At 46.1% G+C, this 14,976-nt stretch overlaps 1 protein-coding gene across 2 annotated transcripts in view; it reads right to left on the bottom strand.

Annotated features, from left to right (window-relative positions):
• The window catches only part of LOC104909225 (kalirin-like), a 64,214-nt gene extending 49,244 nt beyond the window's left edge, over positions 1-14,970 (bottom strand). For both annotated transcript variants that reach the window (XM_031554229.1, XM_019617230.1), the window contains exon 1: positions 14,852-14,970. In XM_031554229.1, the coding sequence (XP_031410089.1) occupies positions 14,852-14,933 (82 nt within the window). In that variant the 5' untranslated portion in view covers positions 14,934-14,970. The remainder of the gene's footprint in view (positions 1-14,851) is intronic.
• Positions 14,971-14,976: the final 6 nt, after the last annotated feature.

Below are 14,976 nucleotides of genomic sequence, written 5' to 3'. Positions count from 1 at the left end.
AATGGTAATGGAAAAGGCTATTTACCAGGAATGGCTATTTTCCATACCCCTAGGACCAGGCACATGACCCTAGCAAATATCAAGTCTCCTTCACTCTCCCTGCCTGCTGCATGTCCAAGCTCACCACTGTAAGGGATCAGGGAGGGAGACCTGGGCTTGGTTGGCCATGCAGCAGTTCAAGGTTGGACATGGAGACTGCCCCAGCCTTGTCTTCTTTCTGGACATGAGTGTGCTCTCTAGCTGGAGGACAGGCAGGGAAACAGAATGGAAAGGACATACGTCTGCTACTCAGACACCATGAGAACCTCCAGCGTTGGGTGGCTCTGCTCAGCACCCAACACTCGTACAAAGCACTCCCACCTCATTGTCTTATTCCCCGCCATGACCAAACGTGCTTTCCAAAAACACACACCTACAATCCATACACAATATTCATAACCTTTTTTTTTTTTTTTCCCCCCCCCCAAAGGAATTGCCAATACAGCCATGTTCTTAAATGAGTCACACTTGTTATTTGTCATCCTTGCTGAGAATGATTTTTTTACACATAATACAGGTCAACCTGACACAGTCACAAAGGCAAGAGTGGAGCTGAAGAAAGAGCAGAGCTCCCTTAATGACAGACAGAGAAATGCAACACATGAAATCTGCCAGGAAAGACTTTTGGGATGACCTCCAAAACCCTGCTTGTGTGAGCTGCACTGCTTCCGTGACACGTACCGCTACAAACACATTTATCATGGCACGTGGTAGGAGGTGGAGATCCAAACACGGAGTGGATCAAGCAGAACACATTACTGTGTTCTTCTTGCAAAGCACTAGCACATATGTGCTCTGCAAAATGTACTGCGAGAGCTATCTGGAAGCAGACTGTGCTCAAGAAGAGCCAGAGAGCACTTTGAGTGCAATACAGCGGCTCATAGTGCAGTAATTCAGGCACCCACTGCAACAAGTGGCTGAAGGCACACCGCAGCAGGTCTGTAGGCACTGCGGGGCTGGCAGCGAGCTGCAGTGCGTGGTCATCGTGTCACTGTAGCCCTGTCTAAAAACAGACCTCTGGTGAAGCGGGATGGGTGTGGGGAGCTCAGCAGATGAGTGTGGCTAGATGGACTTCCTGGCCAACCCAGTCATTCAGTGAGGAGAAATGACAGTTTCCAAAACACCCCTAAACGAATCTCCAAGAAACTTCTGGCAATATGACTGTGGCAGATACACAGCCAGTGCAAAGAGCTTTAACATTCAGAGCTTTCACACCACCAGAGTCATGAAATGCTTGCTGTTGTTGCCACAGTGAACAGACGGCTACAAAAGCACAGCTCTTTTACTCGGAAAATGGAAGGTTCCAGCTCTGTGCGACGCTGGGTGAAAGGAAAAACAAAAATCTCACAGATGTCTCCTAGCGGTATGGCTGTATTCCCACTTGAGCCAGTAGGAATTGCTGTTGGAACTGAACACCAAGACGTTTTATTTTTACCTCCCCGTTCCCCACAGCACACAGGGGAGCAGAGGTCTGACCAGGATAACACAGCATCGGATCCATCTGCAGAACCCGAGTCTGTAACAGGGAGTGGGAAAGGCTTCTCTTTTTGATCCATACTAACCATAGACCATATATGACAGGAGGGAAGTATGCTTTGATAACCAGACGTTAACACAGAACAGGGCTATGAAGGTGCATAACTATGCCCGGACACACTCCTGCTTGAGCTAAGAAGAGGTCAATCATTACATGGGACCAGAAGGTATAGGCACGGCTCCAATTCTCACCCCCGAAAAACAGCCTGAGAGAAAAGGGTTTTTTTCACAGAAGCCAGAGAAGATGAGCCAGAATGGGACCTTGGTAATTCTGTTAGCATGTGCATGTAAATCAACTTTTTTTTTTTTTTCCACAGAAATAATTCCACTCATGAATGAAAGCCAATAATGACAATCTGACCAATGAGCACATAAATTAACTCCGCTCTGCTCAGCAGAGCCCATTTCCCATATTCAGTGATTGCTGTAAAATAACATTTATGACAAAGACAGAATTGAATCAGACGTGGGTGAAAGACTGAGTCGGTCCTTTCTCAAGCTACAGTTTCCTGGAAGGACAGGAATCTCTGAAGCAGAAAATCCTGGAAAGAGGGAGGTACCCAGCCTCCCCCTATGCACAAACACAGCCCCTATGTTAGTATTACGCACTAAACAAACAAGGATCATCCAAGCCATCAAAATGCACCGCCCCCTCCCCCGGCCCTGTCCAAGAGCAGCTCTTGCATCCAAGAGGCTGTAGGCTCCAGGTCACATCTCAAGGCCCCACGAAGCTTTATGAGCTCCCTGGGGCTCTATCACCTCCTGTCTGCTCCAGCACTGAAGGGGTAAAGCTCTACTCAGCAAAGATGGCCAAAGGAGCAATAAGCACTGTTTCTTTGGTCTCTTCTGTGCTTTTGTATTCAATGTCCAAAACATGCTCAGAGAAACATTTTTATTGGCACAAGTCAGGGTTACAAAACCTTGTGGCTTAGGCAGATGACAGGACAGATCCTAGTTTTAACGTTAGAGCCTATTCTGCATGTAAAATCTGGCATGGATTTGCTAAAACACAGGGAGGTCGCAATATCTGGATAATTCAAAGTCACTTTGCAGCTATTCCTCAAGTGAAAAAGCTAAACACTGCTTCATGACAAATGTAAATAATGAATCTGACAAGTTTTAATGTCAGCAGATAAACTGCCTCCTCAGGCGCCGCATCTGTACCAGATCCCAAGTGAACATGAGGAAATTTTCAGTGCCTGCATTGGACACAGATAAAGGACAACTGGCATGGAAAGCCCTTTAGATTAGAAGTGCATTTAACTTGTACAATGGAATTGCAAAACTCTCCTGAAGTTCTCCTTGGTTCCCACCTGTGCCCTGTCCTGCTTGCATCCCAGATGCCAGCAAGGGAGAAACAAGGGGATGCAGCATTGGACCCTGCTTCACCCATAGGGTAAAGACACCTTGAAATGCTGCTATCAAAATCTCAATGCAAATTTCACTCCAAGTTCAAATGTTCTCTCTGTCTTTAAAACCACCTGGAAATGAGCAGACTTGGGAAGCTTCGGCTAAATCTTCTGTTTGTATCTCAGAACATCGCATGAAGCTTCACTTTGGAAGTAATGCCCAAAAGCACAAATCAATCTGGCAGGACTCTCACAATTCCATTTATGTGGATAAAGTGACTTCAGTCCAAATTTAAAGAGAGATATGGAGTTAAATATTTCATGCAAATGTTTCTAGTCCAACAGAGAAAGAAGCCTACATTGCTAAAAGCAGACGTACTTGACAAACTTTCCAGTCACTGTAATGTGAGAACTCAAATTTTGACTTTTGGGATCACTGCCAGACATGCAAACAAGACTAACTTCCAAAATTAACTGGAAAAATAAATTAATCACACAACATTCAAAATGCAACTGTTTCTTTATTCCATAGCTAATATTTCTTGGAAACGGGCAAGAAGAGCCATTTGACAAAGATGATGTTCTGCAGAATTCCCCGTAGTCTTGCTGTGATGAAAAAAGGATGTTCCTGGGAGGATCGCAGTACCAAAGCTTCCCAGTTGTTGCTTCCAGGCAGGAGATGAAGCAGAGGAGAGCAGGCACTCACCTAGCCAGGGTGCTGGTTCATCCCAGCAATCAAGGAGCCGTGCTTGCTCCTGCCCAAGGGCAATGAGAGCAGGATGCACCCCCTGCGGCAGCCTCTCTCTTCTCATTAACTACAGAGGGAGCCCAATAAATTACACCCTTGTCTAAATTTAGTCATTGTGAATCCCCTTCCCACATTTGAGTATGCTTCATACCAGGCCGATCTCGCAGCAGGAAATGATTAGCTGAAGTTAAGCATCTGACAATTCCCTTTAATGAGCAATAACTCATGGCAGGCCGCCATTAGCTCCAGTTGAATAGTTTTTATTTTTAGCTGGTGTTGCTCAGATGAGGCTTTCATCCAGCATGTGCTGGGAAAGCTGACATCCCAAAGTAGTCTCCAGGTCTTGGTTGTGCCAGCCGGAGCGTCAGGGCTCAAGAGCGCCAGTTCCCGGAGGTCAGAGAGAAGTCACTGCAGTTCTGGGAAAGTTTCAAAGGGTGAGAGAAAGCCCAAAGCTTGGAGAAGCAGCACAGAGGCGCATGGTCTCTAGAGACCTTGCAAGAGAAGTTCCTGAAACCCTGAGAGCGTGCAGAATGAGCAAGCCGGGCCACTGGGAGAGAAGCTGCACAAGGGTAAGGCACAGTGCTAGAGCTCTCTGCGTGGAAACATGACTTCTTTGCTGTCCAACAGTGCTGGTAAGAAGAAGAACAGCCACAACCGTCATTCCCGCCACAGTTATGGTTTCATATGGACTTAAAGCTATTGCCAGAGGCAACTTTAGGGAAGGCACAGGGAGAAGAGGAAAAGGGGTTCTCAGACGGATACAGGGCAGGATCTTGCTTCCTGTGGATGAGCATTTAACCCAGGAGCTGCAGCAAGTGAGGGCAGGACATGTCCTTGACCTCTGAAGAGGCTCTCAGGAAAGTGTGCAGCTTGACCTGGCAGCACTCAAGTGGCAGACACGCCTGTGGTCCTCCTCATCAGGTGTCCCATCCAGAAACGTACATCCAATATAACAGCTTACAGCTATGATGAGCATCCATGATGGGAGGTTTCTTTCCATTTATGGGCCTTTCCATAAGACCCCTCATGTAAGCTGCTCTGAGCTCACGATAAGAATAACAAGAGGACATCACACACAGAGTGAACCCACTCATCTATTGGGGAGATGCTCCTAGCCAGCTCCTGCCCCCAAATACCATGAGATAGATGTGCTACTGACCAGCCTCAAGTCCTTCAAGGGACCCTCATTACCTCCCCAGGCATAGCAATGCCCTTCTAGAATACACTTTTACTGAATGAAGGAGTGTGGAAAAGCTCAGAAAAGGAGCCGTTGCTCCACGCAATAGTTTGAAGACAAACACAGTAGATCTATGTGCTCAATTTCATTCACCCATTCTCTTGGCTGGGGCTTGAACCCAGCACTCATCCTGATCCAGCCCAGCAACACATCTGCAGGGAACACACACAGGAACAGTCTTCTGGCAATGCCTCACAGCTGAGTGAGTGGATTTCTGAAGATAAGAGGCACGCATCTCACTTTAGTAAAGAAAGGGAATAAAAAGTCAAGAGTAACAAGATCCAGAAAGGGCATGCTTTTTTTTTTTTTTGAACAAACCAACATTTATTTCAATTTAGTCAAACAGCTTGTTGAAGCACTTCTAAGTTCTTCTACTTTACATTTTGTATTTACACTGTCCTCATTCTGTGACAAAAATAACACCATCTCAAACCCTGAAGTTTCCAGAGTAAGTGTCACTAGCAACAAAATGAACAGGACTCCAAACACAAAGCAAAATCCTCCTTGATATATTTTGACAGGAGACTTATGCATGTTTTAAAAAAATAAAAATAAAAAAAGTTTTAACCCTGAACCTTTAAAGAGACCTGTGTGGGATGATGAGGGGGAAAATGTCATGATTAAAGCTGAACAAGAACAGCATTTGCTGGCCTTTGCAAGTACACTGTTACTTTTAGCATAAGGAACTGTGAGATGCTTTGACACCCACACAGAAGCAGACTTCTAAACTTTGATCTAAGCAATGATGCTCTGCTGAGAGTGCTAAGGGTACCAGAGATGGTGAACACTGCCTTTTATCCTAGTGGTGGGCACAAAAACAAAATTTATTGCACGTGGTTTCCAAGCAGCTGTTAATACAACACAAGCCTTATTCTTCTGTAAAGCGTCAGGGGTCAGCTTCATTCAGCAGCTTCCAAATTGAGCTACTGTAAGAACGTTTCCACATTTAATGAAGTCATTTCTCAGTCAAATGACATCATTGGACTGGATGATCTTAGAGGTCTTTTCCAACCTTAATAATTCTGTGATTGCTAAGGATAGCTCTGCTTTACGCTCGAAGCCAGCAGCCTCTATGCAAAGTGAGCCATTGCTGAACTTTGCAGGAGAGAGGAGGACATCTGAATGTCTTATTTATATCTCCCTACCTCAAAGGAAATCATAGCTATGTTCCCAAACAATTCCTAATGGAAACAACTGAACAGTATCTGTGACAAAATAAATTGGAATTGGAAAACAAAAAGCAAGAACAGAACCCAAAGCTTTTGGGGGTAGGAAGTAAAACTGCATGTTGAGAAAGAAGGAATTGGTCATTAAACTTTCCAGGCACACATAGGGCTCAGAAAGCACAGAAAACAAGCAGAAAAAAACAAACACAACTGTGTGCATCTTAGCGTCAGCTTCTTTTGCCAAATGCAGTAGCTTCCAACATTCAGCAGCTGTCTCTTGCTTTCTAGTGGTGTGGAGTTCTCTTTGGTACTTGGAGGCTGTCAGGAGCTCCGGGCAAAGAGAAAGTCTTTGTCCATTTACCAACCAATTCCAAAGGCGCTGATCTTGAACAACTTTACTAAGCAAGAATGATACAGATGTCTAGGAAAGGGGGCTTTTCTCTTAGTAAAGTTGTGGTAGGTGCAGTGGAAACCCAAGGCAATCTACATGCTTGTCAAATTGTGCCTAGGTAAGAACAGAGTCCTCCATGAACGTCTCTCATTTGTTCCCTCTTAAATTATTCAGGCTCTGACAGCCCCTGAAAAGAAAAGAACGGAACAAGGATAAGTCGTGAGTGGTGCAGGCAAGAGCGGACACCACGAAACCACCAAGAACAACGAGGTTGGGGTGCTGGACAACAGACACATGGCAGCCTCAGCCTCCATGGCTGCTGCTCAAAGCAGCTTCCTGCACACCCTTTTCCTCCAGAAATACCAGCGAGAAAAACAAGCTCACAGCAAAGGTACTGGTTGGGATGGATTGAGAGAAGTAATGAATGAAGTAAATGCAAACAGCGGTTGGGAAATAAAACACACAGATAAGAACTGCTGGTGTTTGCGATGCTTGGCTCTTTGAACACGGCACAGGAAAACGGCTAAGCAGCTCGGAGACTTTTAAGTGCACACTCAAGACTGTCAGACTTTGGGAAGCTTTGTATCACTCAGCTTAAGCAGGAATGGAGAACATCACTTGCTACCCCACGTAACAGCCCATGCGATCTGCGTCCCGGTTGCCTGCAGGACAGGGAGCAGGGCTGGAAGGAACATTCCCCACAGCACCAGTCTGCGCATTTATCATCTACTAGTGCTGAAATCACTGCTACGCTGCATCTGCAGGAGAGATGGGGTGGGCAATCGAGCTCTCAGAGACATCTGCTGCTCAGGGCAGGAGGGCCTGCAGCACTCTACTGAGCCCTCCAAGGCTGTGCCTTGACCCAGCTACCAGCATCCCCAGTACAGCTGCTCCTGAGGAAGTGCGTGATTCAGGTTTCTGGAGGGCCACAAGGAACATCCTATGGTTTCCCAGAACCTTCATCATTACTAAGGAGCTCCACATGGGAAAAAAACTTTAAGTCCAGCTCAGCAGAGAGCTGCACTGCAACAGCATTACTTGGCTTCCCACTGCATTAGTGTGTAATCACAAGTAGCTCCACAACTATTCTATCAAGCAAGAAAGATTATCATTACAAACCCTCTCTTCAAAGCTACATCACTGTTGCTGAGCAGTGACTTCCTTTTAGCCACATCCTTCAAAACAACTAGGAAAAGAAATACTTTTATTTGAATACAACAGTGAGAGTAGGCTGGTTGAGCAGCAGAGGCTCTTTGACTCTGAGAACACTTTGTCGAGTGGGGTAATCATTGAATGTAACACACAATGCCCCATAACAGGCATCCACCCACCCGATAGTTATCTATCTCCAGGATAAGTGAGTGCAGTGAATATTCAGGAAACATTAGTCTTTAGGAGTTCGTCTGCAGCTTGCTGTGCTCAAGTCCCTACTCAGTGACAGACACACTGCCAGTTCAGATGTTACAGCACTGCTCCCAGCAGCTCCAGCCCTCCCCACACAGCCCAGGATGCTCCAGTCTGAGTGAGCTCAGTGACACTGAGACACAGCCAGGGAAGATGCTGCTGTCTGCTCAGCACCTGGCAGGGCTGTGCTCTGCTGTCAGAGAGCTGAAGTCACTGCTGGAACACTCGCAGTGCTTGCCTCCTTCCTGCCTACAGCTATGATTTTCCTTCTGCTGCCCTCCTAATGATCCCTGTTGATTAATACTTATTCTGTTTCCTAAAGAAATCTATTCAGCCTTCACATACTACAACTGAGAGCAATGTTTGAGCATCATGTTGGTCCTCAGGGTTCAAACTACAGAAAGTATAATGAATAGCAGTCTGGAGGCACTTAAATGGTATTAGCTGTGAATCATCTTTTTACACTGTACCACTCAGATACATTTGGGTCTAAAAGACATTTACATTTCTAATTAAAACAGATTACCATTAGTAATGAAAGAATGTCTTAAATCAGAATCCTGAGGCCATAAAAGCTAATTGCACGATGCTAAAACTGGATTTCAAAAATATACATATTATACCCCCTGCAGGATTAATTAGGCAACACGTCTTCAAAAGAGTTCTCGAAAGTGTATTTATTCAGCGTGTGGTTAAATTATATGGAGTTGTGCAACCCTTCCCATAGCCTGCCTTGGAGCCAGGGCCGCGGTCTGCAGGGTGCTCAGTGTGGGCAGGGGCTGCAGCAGAACCCAGTGCAAAGGGACACATGTTGGGCTCTATACCAGGCTCATCTGCAGACTTGGCTCCCAGGCTTCAGCCCTTAATGCAGCCTGGAATATAACGTTGCACGGCTCCAAGACTTCAGAGGTGTTGAGCTGCATCAAGGCCAATGCTGGCTGCAGCACAGTGAGCCATCAAGTGTATAGGAGTACAACAGGGGCAGTCAAATAGTAACTACCAAGTCCTTACGTGACAACATGCAAAATGGGAGATATATTTGCTGTTTTCCAAAAATACCAAGAAATCAGAGTTCCCATACGGTAGAAGAGCATCCTTAGGCACTGAGAACTGCTGGGAGGTGAGGGAGTGAGAAACCAGAGCTGCACAGGACTTTCTGCAGTGTGATATTATGCACATCGCATTAGATAAAAAGCCAATGACATATATGTAAACTGAAGCGTATTTAATGGCTCTCTCCCCATCAAAGAGAAGCTGTTCTACTATTAGCTGCTGTAATCCACTTTGCAGGCTCCATTTCTTGTGTCATTAGGACTCCACCAGTGACATTTTCATATTTCATCCTAACTATCTGCAAGGAGCTCAGGTGATGTGTGCAGCTTCCACATCCTCAGTCCAACAGGGACAGCCCAGGGCAACAGCATCTGAAAGGAGATGGGATGCACTAACTGCCTTTCATCCCAGGGACCACTTGTCTTTCAGGATAATCAGCCACATCAAAGATGAACTAAAAGCAAACAGGTTGAGTTTTGGTTTGTGGTTCTACAACAGCAAGGGAGGCATTTTTGGGCATATCACCTTAAGTATTTTCTAATAATTATTTACAAGTTCTCAGATCCTACTCATAATCTTTTTCCAGAAAGCAGTCTGATGTACTTCTGTAGTTATTTTAGAAATATTTTTACACCATACTGCATTGTGTGATGCAACATTCGCAACTGAACCATTCCGCAATAGCAACTGACAGGCAGTGGCTTAACCAGCAGAGAGCTGGAGCTCCTCACCCAACCAAAAACCACTCCTGAAGAATCCCACTGTACTGACTGACTACTCAACAGGTTCTTCTCTTTTGAGAAGAAACCACAACTTTTTCCAAAGACCAAAATGTCTTTCACAAAGCCTGTTAACAGATGAGAAGTACACTGAAATGCAGCAGGGCTCTGCTGTGTTTGGATAGTATGGTATCAGTGATATTTTTAGACTCAAATGTTTTGAGTTTTCTAACTTCAACATGACAAATTAGTTTTCTTAACACATACAAAAGTTTTAACAAGGTGTGTGCTGAAACATAGCAGTTTGGGAAAAAAAACAAAAAACAAACAAACAAAAAAAACCACCACACCAAAATCCTTCTGGGGTCATGTGAAATTATTGCCCTTCTATTTCATGTCAGCATCCGTGCACTGAGTTCCTAAACAATACATCTATCTGGCTCTTACTTTATAGAAAAGCAGCATGTTAAGTCACCCACATTCCCTGAATTAAGCAGGGAGCTACCCAAGCTATATTTTTCACAATTATCTACTCTTATTTTCCTCCCTTCTCCAGGCTTTTGACAAGATGAATAAAGCTCTATGACTTCTTGTATGTTTCTTGGCATGAATGGAAAGTTTAGGAGCTCTGCCCAAATAAAAGCAAACCCCATGTTTCTTTAAGGCTGGACGAATTTATCAAAGTTTAAAACAATGCAGCAATCTCAACAATAAGTATCCCCCCATGCACCCAGCCCCAGAGCTGTAACTGAAAGCTGATCTTGCTACTTTAATAACACGAGTTAAGATCTGAAAGTTTCTGTACGACTGTTACATCCTGTATATAACCACATCTCAAAAGATAAGGCTGGATGATCAGCCTGAAAATGGAGAGACAAAGCCAGACAATGAAAGTCTACCCCATGTCCAGAGAGCTAGACTCATCCAGCACGTGGAATTTGCAAAGACGACAAATAGCAACCAACACTTGGATTGCTTTGATCTTGGGAACTGATTGACACTTGGTAAAGCATCCTAAATGCTGGCACTGATGTGGGGCACACCACAGTTACAGAAAGTGACTGGCAGTGAGCAGAGGAGCCCTGTGCACAACCACCCCTGTGAAAATCCCAAACCTCCTCTGCTCTTTGATGCTTCATGTGTCATGGTAATACACAGCCACAGAAAATAGACCCGAGGAAACCCATGAGCAATGTCCCGACCTTAAAACACCTTTTATGAACAGATAAGATTTAACAATACTTATAGCTAAATCATCCTAAAAAAAGGTTACTGCTCCTCAGCACTGGATCGAACACTGTAGCAGCCAGCCGCGCTTCCAGTTCCATTTCTTGTGTTCAGAGACAGTTTATTGGCCTCAAGACTTTTGCCCAAATCCTCATAGGTCTCATTGCCACATTCAAGGGGAAGACACACACACACAGGTTCAGACCCATGGGTCTTCATGTACTCCAGCAGATCAGCACCGGGACTGCTGGGCACTTTGCACATGCTTAGCTCAGGACATGTAGCAGGGTGCAAGGTGGGCATTGGAAAGCACAATTCCATACTAGTTCTAGTTTTTTTTTTTGCAGTAGTAGCATTCACCTTGCCGTGCTCATCCTGCTTGCCCAGAAGAGCAGTGTTTCCATCAGCTCTATCACCTCTTTCTGCCACAACCCACTCGAGCTCCTGACTCAGCCTGCAGAGGTGGGAGAATGTGGGGCTTGGAAGAGCTGCTCCTGCCATGGACTCACTGGCTTTCTCTTAATAGAGCTGGAAGGAGACAGCAACAGCTCTCCCAAACCTCACAGAGCCGTTTTCTTGTGAACTTGCCAGGAGAAGGAGCTGAGCCCAAGGCTGGCGCCCACAAAGAGCCGGTACACTTGATCCTCCTGACTTTACTGAGATACAGCTAATGAGCAACACAGAGGCTTAACCCACAGAGTGTATTTGGAGAAGGTAACAGTTTCCTCATATTTCTCATTCAGGAAGGACTGGGAAACAAAGCAAGCTTTGGTTGACACCCTTAGCTGTACTATTGTTTTCTCCTCTGCCTCATTTTTGACAGAACTGCTTTGGCCGTGCATTCCACTGCTCTTTATGCAGTGTAACCATGGCTCACGCTGAAACACTAAATAAAATACATTCAAATTAGGAAATGTTACAGGCTTGGACATACTATTGCAGATCTCTCCCTTGCTACCATGCAGCACTAAGGTACCAGTTTCCTTAGCAAAGCTTGCAGCTTGCTCTAACACAATGTCAGCACCTTCTATAAAAAGCACCATCAGATCTCACTTTCTACCTAATGAAGAAATAACTTTCATTAAGATGCTGCTGACAGCCCTTGAAATTACGTCAGTTTGCCCAACTTCCAGTTAAGGTTCTGTTTCTGACCAGTGAGCAGAGATGCTCTAGGCTGCTGGCACAGCTCCCTTTGCTGTGTATTACAAGAAGGATAGTAAGAAATCAAGAAGGGGGAAAGAAAGCAAAGAAAGAAACAGGGCAGTAACACAAAGAATGCAGAAGGAAGAGCCAAACTCCACCCGGTGCCAGCCCTGCACGGCCATGCCACAGAGCCCTGTGCTGATGGGAGTGTGGGGCAATGGCACTGAACTCTGCCCTCAGCTCCATGGTTAAAGGTAACCAAGCTCTGACCTTGTGACAGTCGGAGTATGCAGCTGAACACTGCATGCACTGAACCTCCTCTTTCCCTGTATTCCCACATCACAGCCATTTCATCGGAGCCTCAGACAGAATCACACAGGTAACTGAGGAGATGGTGATAAAAGAAACATAGAATTATTTTAAACCGTAGATCCTGGGCTGATTTGAGAGGAAAACTAAATGACTGTCTCTAGTTATCAGAACGCCATCAGAATGTGAACCCTCTCATCAGCCTGCCTTCAAAGCCCGTTCTGCAATGCTAAGGGGCATCCCATTACACTAGGTCATTACTTTGGGTTTGTGCATTTAGGAAATACTGCAAGAGGCCTTGCTTGGCTGCTCCTGGCTGACTGAGGCCATTGGCCTGGAGGCCGTGCAAGGTTACTGCGCTTAGCTCCCCCTTTTTATGGCTGAGAACAAGTGACAGACTCTTGCTCCGAAGCACTCCTATATTAGGATTCGTATTTCTCCATACTGCAGGACAGACAAGTAGTCCTTATTTAGTTCATGTAGGGGACTATCTGGGTCAGAGGAAAACTGGTACTAAGTGTCATTCACTTTCCCTGTATGGATCCCAATAGTTGCAAAGCTGACACAATCAGAAACTCACCAAGAGAAACAGGCACAAAAGCAGGAACAAGGTCACTGCTGCTGCAAAAGATAAGAGGTGATTTATGTGATAGTTTGTCTGTCAAAATCTTTCAGAGGAATGACCAGTTACACAAAACGCACTCAGGACCACTGGTTTGTTGGATGTTGAGTTTTTTTGTTTGTTTGTTTTAGTTCAGCATTGTTGTTGCTACTTAGGAGATGAAGCATCCACATCACTTCCAAACTCAACAGCACAAAAAGCACCAACCTCTGTTTGAGAGCAAGCCATAGGCTCAGCTGCTCAATTCCTCTCACCAAAAGTTTTCGTTGGCACAATGAAACCTACCTGGCTGGTGCAAAGATCAAGATACATTAGGCATCTGTCACAGGAAAAAGGAGAGGCAAAGGGAAATTCACTGATGGGGCACAGCAGGGAGAATTACTCCAAAGTGTTTCGTGTATCCAATCTTAACATAGCCAGAGGTGACCTCTCTACTACAAGGCTGAGATCAGTGAGAAGTCCTAGAGAAGACACGTCGCCCCCAAAGCAAAGATGAACACTGACAATGCCAGATACACAAAGCTTCAAAGGCCAGGTTGCCACTTCAGAGCACCTCCATTGAACGGCAGAAGCTGCCATCAGAACACACTGATGTTAGTGTCTGGGACACCCAAATCCCTCCTCAAGTACAAAGTTTGGTACTGCTTGTGCTTAGGGAGCTCTTCCACTACTGGACTGCCTTTGGTTTTCTATGACAGTGTAACAGGTAGCTTCTTATACTTTCTGCCCATTCCAATTTGACTACCAAGGTCACAAAAAAAAGAAAGCAACCAGTGTCACAAAACCCTTTTTGTTACTGACCCTTAAACCAGAACTGCAAACACAGTTAACATTTCAAAAGGAGAGAGAAGAGCCAGCTGTTTCCCCTCCCCCTCCACCTAGAGGCCTGGCTTTCACGGCGGCTTAGCTCTATAGACTTTCCGTTAGCAGCTCCACAGAGACTACCAGGTTATGTGCCTCTTCTTACAGATGTTGCTTAGTTGGCATGAAGTAGGATGTTCTCCTCAGGCTTACAGAGATCAGCATCTCACAAAACCCGTGTTTCAGCTCTGCTCTGGCTAGCTTTGGGTCAATAACTGGGGTAGCAGTGCTTCTGCATTGCAAATGTATGCATTGTGAAATCCCATCTTCACCTGGGGATTCCATCATGAAGAAAAGCCTGAATTTAACGGCTTTAGTCTTTAAGAGAAACAACAACCTTAAACAAAAGATGCAAGTGCTGTTGGGGACATTGATGCTCAGCCACTAAGAGATACCACACTGATCTCCCATTAAAAAACTTGCACTATGCAGAACAAGTTCCAGAGCCGTATCAGTGTGAAGGCTGTGGGCTGGGAAGCCTTCACCCAGCCCATCTCAGCCTGGATGTTCCTAGCAAAAACCAGTCTTCCTTTTATTTTCACAAGGCACTCTCACCACCGTGCCGTTCCCACACCTCCACAAGAAGCCCTCAGTCTCAGCCCAGCGTCCCCAGCCCTTCCCAAATCATCATTCACAGATTTGTCGGCTCTGAGAAACAGATGTTACCAAAGCGCGCTGCCCTACCCGAGCCCAAGAAAGACCGGGGAAGGGAGGGGAAGCAGGGAGAAGAAATCCCATTTAAGCAAATATTTCTGCCTGCCCCGATGACCTTACAGTCCCTGGGTGTTTCCTACCAGTCACGATAACACGGATCCCGTCAACTTCAGCCTTCTCCCTCGAGACACCCCGGCCCCGCTGCGTGCTGAGGGTGCTCCGACTGCCCCGGGGGGGTCAGGCTGCCCCGGGACTGGGGTCCCGGCTGCTCCTCCACCCTTTTCCTCCACTCTCTCCCTTGGAGGGGCGACTGCCCGGGGTTCCCAATGAGCCGGGGGCCCCGACCCCGAGGACAACCACTCCTCCCCACTTCGTCCCCCCGTCCCCACCGACCTTTGCAGGAGCAGCAGCAACACTTCGCCAAGAGCCATCCTACACCGGAGCGGGCTGGATAGCCGCGCCTGCCCGCTTTCATGCTGCCTTCGGGCTGCTCATGGCAAGGAGCCACCGGCCCGCTT

This window comes from Meleagris gallopavo, chromosome 7 (assembly GCF_000146605.3).
Source record: "Meleagris gallopavo isolate NT-WF06-2002-E0010 breed Aviagen turkey brand Nicholas breeding stock chromosome 7, Turkey_5.1, whole genome shotgun sequence".
NCBI lineage: Eukaryota > Metazoa > Chordata > Aves > Galliformes > Phasianidae > Meleagris > Meleagris gallopavo.
Note: the sequence above shows the minus strand (reverse complement) of the source record. Positions and strands in the feature narration are given on the sequence as shown.